Source organism: Lagenorhynchus albirostris, chromosome 3 (assembly GCF_949774975.1).
Source record: "Lagenorhynchus albirostris chromosome 3, mLagAlb1.1, whole genome shotgun sequence".
NCBI classification, from domain to species: Eukaryota; Metazoa; Chordata; class Mammalia; order Artiodactyla; family Delphinidae; genus Lagenorhynchus; species Lagenorhynchus albirostris.
This window is the reverse complement of record NC_083097.1, coordinates 29530396-29536395: the sequence shown is the minus strand read 5'-3', so window position 1 is coordinate 29536395 and position 6000 is coordinate 29530396. Positions and strand designations below refer to the sequence as shown.

The 6000-nt window shown below is 40.4% G+C and overlaps 1 protein-coding gene across 1 annotated transcript in view; it reads right to left on the bottom strand.

Annotated features, from left to right (window-relative positions):
* Positions 1-1980: 1980 nt before the first annotated feature.
* Positions 1981-6000, bottom strand: part of SKP2 (S-phase kinase associated protein 2) — a 32357-nt gene continuing 28337 nt past the window's right edge. Inside the window, exon 10 of the mRNA XM_060146022.1 lies at positions 1981-3888. Coding sequence (XP_060002005.1) covers positions 3675-3888 — 214 coding nt within the window. The 3' untranslated portion in view covers positions 1981-3674. The remainder of the gene's footprint in view (positions 3889-6000) is intronic.

Sequence of the window (6000 nt, the reverse complement as noted above, 5' to 3'; positions counted from 1 at the left end):
AATATCATAAAAAGAATGACAGCCAGATGTTATGTGCCTCTTGAAGGAAGACTAATACTACCTATCAGGTATCTCCTTGCTAAAACAAAAAGCATTGATAGGCAAAGCCTCTAGATCAGGGTCTCTCAACACTGACACTTGAGGGTTTGGATCAGATAATCCTTTATTGTGGGGAGCTGTCCTAGATACTGTAGGATGGTTAGCAGCATCCTTGGTATACAACTGCTAGATGCCAGTATGCCTCTCTACTTGTGACAACCAAAACTGTTTTCAGATGTTACCAGATGTCTCTCGGGTAGCAAAATCATTCTTGGTTAGGAGCTTTTTGCTGCTAGATCTAACTACCAGTTTATGGAAATGGGGGACAGATTAACATGTTAAACATTATTCCAGGGATTGATCACATCTGCAAAATCCAGAATGTGGAACACTGGACAAACAACCTAGTTTCTTCAGTAAATAAATTGTAAGGATAATAAAGAAGAGGAACTCTAAGATTAAGAGACTTAAGGAAATGTCAATGTCAACCAAATGCAATGTATGAACCATGTTTGGAGCCTGATCAAAACAAACCCGTGTAAGAAAACACTTCCAACAGCTGGGGAGCTTTCAACACCATCTTGATATTTAATTTTTCAGAATTAATTCAGGAGGATATCTTTTAGAGGTAGCTACTGAACTACTTATGAAGTCAGAGTTCTGGGTTTTGCATCAAAATAATCTGTGAGCCTGTGTGTGGTACGTGTGGGGTGGGGGAGATGATAGATGGATGAGATGATGGATGAAATGAGATTGGCCATGAGTTAATGACCTTTGAAAGTGGATAATGAGGTTCATCATCTTCTCTACCTTTTGCATTTGACATTTTTTATAATTAAAAACAAAAAAGGAAACATAGTGGGGCTTCCCTGGTGGCGCAGTGGTTGAGAGTCCGCCTGCCAATGCAGGGGACGCGGGTTCGTGCCCCAGTCCGGGAAGATCCCATATGCCGCGGAGCGGCTGGGCCCGTGAGCCATGGCCGCTGAGCCTGCGCGTCCGGAGCCTGTGCTCCGCAACGGGAGAGGCCACAGCAGTGAGAGGCCCGCGTACTGCAAAAAAATAAAAATAAAAAGAAACAGTACTGATAATATCAAAAAAGAAGCAAAACTGGGTAATAATTAGGAAGAATCACCGTTCTACCATTTGAATGGACGAATTCAAAAGGAATTAATTCCTAGAAGATCTCTGGGTATAGGGTGAACTATTCAAATAGTTTCCTAATGAGAGTAAAATACACAGTATAAGCTGATCAAGTCTGTATTTAAAAAGTGCTACTACCTTTTATTGATAGTACTTATCATATTTATCACTTAAATCTCAAATGTTTTATAAACATGTTAATACTTTGAGAGGCACTTTAACCATAACAAGCCTGTATATTCAGCCCCTTGTCAAAGAATTATAAACATTTTAATTTGACAACACATGAAGTAGATGGGGCAAAAAGGGACCATGTTAGGGCTTATTTTTTCATTTTTTTTAAAAAACGGAACTTTTTTGGTTTTCTTTTTAGTTTTTTGGCTGTGTTGGGTCTTCTTTGCTGTGCGCGGGCTTTCTCTAGTTGTGGCGAGCGGGGGCTACTCTTCGTTGCAGTGCGTGCGCTTCTCGTCGCGGTGGCTTCTCCTGTTGCGGAGCATGGGCTCTAGGTGCGTGGGCTCAGTAATTGCGGCTCGCGGGCTCTAGAGCACAGGCTCAGTAGTTGTGGCATACGGGCTTAGTTGCTCTGTGGCATGTGGGATCTTCCCGGACCAGGACTCGAACCTGTGTACCCTGCATTGGCAGGCAGATTCTTAACCACTGTGCCACCAGGGAAACCCTAGAGCTTGTTTTAAAGTGCCTTATTCAGAGGGCTGAGACAAATCCCACACTATACCAAATGTTCATTTTAACCAGAGTACTTAAGAAAGAGAAAGAAAAAAGGAAAACAACTAAGCTGAAGTATTCATTTTTATAAAAATGTGTTTTATTTTAAAACAAGTCTATAAAAGTAGAAATCCCATACAAAAATACAGATTACTCTGACATGTTAGCAAAGTAGCTTACGGCTGGACTTAAGTTTGGAAGTACTGTATGTTTGAGGGCATCCGGAAATCAGAGGCCAACCGGATCCTACCTCCAGCCCTTGTCACTAATCTGTAAACAATAATTTCAAGTAGTATTTAGCACTTTTTAACTACTATGGAATTGAAACCTAATCATTTCCCGTATAACACTACTTTAAAATGTTCTTCCTTAGGTCTGAGCAGATAAGGGCACTTCATACCATTGTTTCTAACATTTGAAAAATCCGATTTAGAAAAAGCAATGTTAATAGAAATGATGAGTTTGGGCTTTTTGTTCCATTTTGAACATACGGGGAGATCATCGATTTAAATAAGAAATTAGTGTTTTTTAAAGTAGAATTTAATCCTTTTGCTTCCACGTATCATTAAAAAAAAATCACTGATGCCATCAAAAGGTTCAACACCTGAGCCTTAACTTTTATGCAGGTACCAGCTGTGCTAACTGCTCTGAAACTGCGTGGAACATACACGTGATTCTGCTGTGTATTTCTGATTGAAAGGAACATGCGGTTCTTCTTAGGGAACTCTAGGTCCAGTAACCTTATAAAATGGGTTGTTTCAATCATTGTGGAAGGCCATTTAAAAAAAAAAAGGATAATTTAAAATACTTGATTCCAGAGTAATATAAAAATAACTTCAAGAACCTCAGTGATAAAGGAAAACAACAGGTAACCTCAGTTCAGCATTCCAACCATTTTAAGAATTAGAGACTGACTGGTTCCTACCACCTTTCTAAAACAAAGCAAGTCACTTTAAAAGCTAAAGAACCTATGTTAACATAATTTGATCATAAAGTCAGAAGTCCACAATTAAATTTCCTCAGCTAATTTAGAATGCTGGGAACACAGTACATAAAGGAGACTTCATTAATGTGCATTAGAGGATCCCCCAGGTTAACCTGTCATAGAAAATTGCCTCTTGAGCCTGTAAATTCTAACCAATTCTATACCTCTGGTAGGCCGGTTGTTTTTTTATTTAGGTTTTAAGGTGAATGACCCGGGGCTATTTGTTTCCATATACCTAATTGCAAATCTAAAGGCAAAGTTGAAATGTGTATTTTTCTTTCTATCCTCAGCAGACTGCTGCAAATCTATGATTCTCATTCTGCTCAGCTTACAATACAAATAGCTTATTATGTTTTGCAACCTACATCTTATAAAGCAGTACTGAGAAATTAAATAGAAGAAAGTTCAGTTGCCATATAGGCTATGAAAATGATTTGCTGGTGGTGATTTTTAAGCTTGATTCTAAATAGATTTAATAAGAAGGGCACTTGGAAGAGGTGGCTCAAATTTTGCTCTTTAAGGTATCTTGAAATTATAGGCTCACTCTCCTAAAATTTCAAAAGGCATACAGCTTAGGCTCTTAAGGATATAGCAGTGATAAAAGCTTTCCTAGTCATTTTTCAAAAGCAACACTTCATAGTTTTCTCTCCAACGGTTCTCTAATATACTTGTAGAAGGAAGGCAAGAGAAAACCAAGAATAAAAATAGCTGAGCTCTCCACAATTGGGCTTCCTGCCTACTTTCCCTGTTCAAAGAAAAGAGGAGACACCATCCTGCAATAGATACTTCATAGACAACTGGGCTTCTGCAGTGTCAGTCGGCATCTGATGCCCCATATCTCCTGGTTCTTTTTGTTGCCAGTTGTTGGCCTAGCGATGGTGGTGAAAGGGGAACAATTAATTTGTAGATGAGGAAGGGCTTCCTTTAATAGTTGAAGGGTACTGTCTGGCACGATTCCAAAGACTTGTAGTGTTTTTAGTGTGGGAATTTCTCCGAGTTCACTGGAAAGGAAGAGAGAGACTTTCAGAGTAGCAGTATCTATGGTAACTGTTCCCCTAGAGTAACATGACCCACTTTTTACAATTTGTATTATATTTTATAAAATGCAAACTAAAGACATAATTTGCAATCAGTGATTTGAGAAAATTGTAAAGGTAAATCAAACCACAAAGCACAGTCCATAGCTTGGGCAACACAGCGTAAGGAAACACACAAGTGCACTTTGTTGAATATCTAATAACTGGAAAACTCCAAGGTTTATTTAAAGTCCAACCATATTTTCTTCCTTTCTCCATTCTTGGTTTAGACTAAAAAGTGTCACTGTGTTGTGAGGAGAAGCCAGCAAGCTAGTGGTGGTAAAAGTAAATGTTTTACTATGGCATCAGATGGAGTCACCAAAGGCTACATGCAACTTAAGGATATGGACTTGACCTTTCTTTGAACTAGGCTCGCCCTCTCAAAAGGAGATGTGAGCAGAGCCGATAACTTCTAAACAATGGTTAATACTCAACAAGTCCATTACATGTGATGAAACCTAACAGTGACTTCACGACGATATTTTAAGGTTATGTGTTGGGTGCAGATAGAGACAATAGACATCTTACTTCTCTACATATTACCATTTTTTTTTTCTGTCACATGTATCGCAGTCCTCTTCCTAGGTATTTCACATTAAGTGAAACACATCTCTGTCAAGAGTGAAATTCTGTTCCACAAAAAAGGGAGCCTGTTTTCCCAAAGTAAATACTCTTTGGTAATGATTCTTTTTTTTTAACCCAGGTCTGTGTGCTTAGAAATTCATCTCTCTGATCTGTATGTGCTCCAGGTTGGGACACACAGTACAAAGTCTCAGGAAAGGGAATATTTAGTTTGGAGTTTCAACAAAATCCCACTGCAGATCGATGAGCACATCAATAACCTAGAATTAGAAGCATCCTTTATATTTTCATATTGCCAATAATTACTTAAAAAAAATAAACCTTCCTGATAATAATTGTCACCTTGCCTCCAATCTTTCTTCCTTTCAGCTTAGTGTATATACCAATGACCAAGGCATCTTCGTAAAGCCTAGCTCAGACTATGTCCTTCCCATGCTCAAAAATCTTTGATACCTCCCTCATGTTTTTTTTTTGTTTTTTTTTTTTTTGGTATGTGGGCCTCTCACTGTTGTGGCCTCTCCCGTTGCGGAGCACAGGCTCCGGACACGCAGGCTCAGCGGCCATGGCTCACGGGCCTAGCTGCTCTGCGGCATGTGGGATCTTCCCGGACCGGGGCACGAGCCTGTGTCCCCTGCATCGGCAGGCGGACTCTCAACCACTGCGCCACCAGGGAAGCCCCAGCTCCCTCATGTTTACAGAACTCAAAACACTCTGTTGGCCTTAGGCCCTTCATTACTAAACCTGCTCTCCCACTCTTCCCACTCCCCCTCTAAGCGTATTTATTCTACATTCAAGAAAGTGTTTTAAACCCCATAGGTGTTTACATACATTAGCTGAAAACAAGAGGAAGGGTAATTTAGAAAATAAAAGTACTATCCAAGTAAAATAAATATGCTTGGTGTTCCTAAGGGGGCGCTAAGATCCAGAGGTCACAACAGACTGAAAAGAAAGTCAGCAAGAACAAACTGTTGTTGTTTGTAAAGTAAGCTAATCTCTGGAACAGAAACAGGAGTGCATGGGTGGCACAGTGGTGGCACAGTAGTTAGGAATCCGCCTGCCAAGGCAGGGGATGCAGGTTCAAGCCCTGGTCAGGGAAGATCCCACATGCCGCGGAGCAAGTAAGCCGGTGCACCACAACTACTGAGCCGGTGCTCTAGAGCCCATGAGCCACAACTCCTGAGCCCCTGAGCCACAACTACTGAGGTCTGTGCGCCTAGAGCCCGTGCTCTGCAACAAGAGAAGCCACCGCAATGAGAAGCCCATGCACCACAACGAAGAGTAGCCCCCGCTTGCCGCAACTAGAGAAAACCCACGTGCAGCAATGAAGACCCAATGCAGTCAAAAATAAAATAAATAAACTTATTTTGAAAAAAAAGAAACAAAAGAAACAGGAGTGTAAAGAAAGGTCAGTATACATAGGTGTTTATACTTATTATCACTGAAGATGATAGCAAT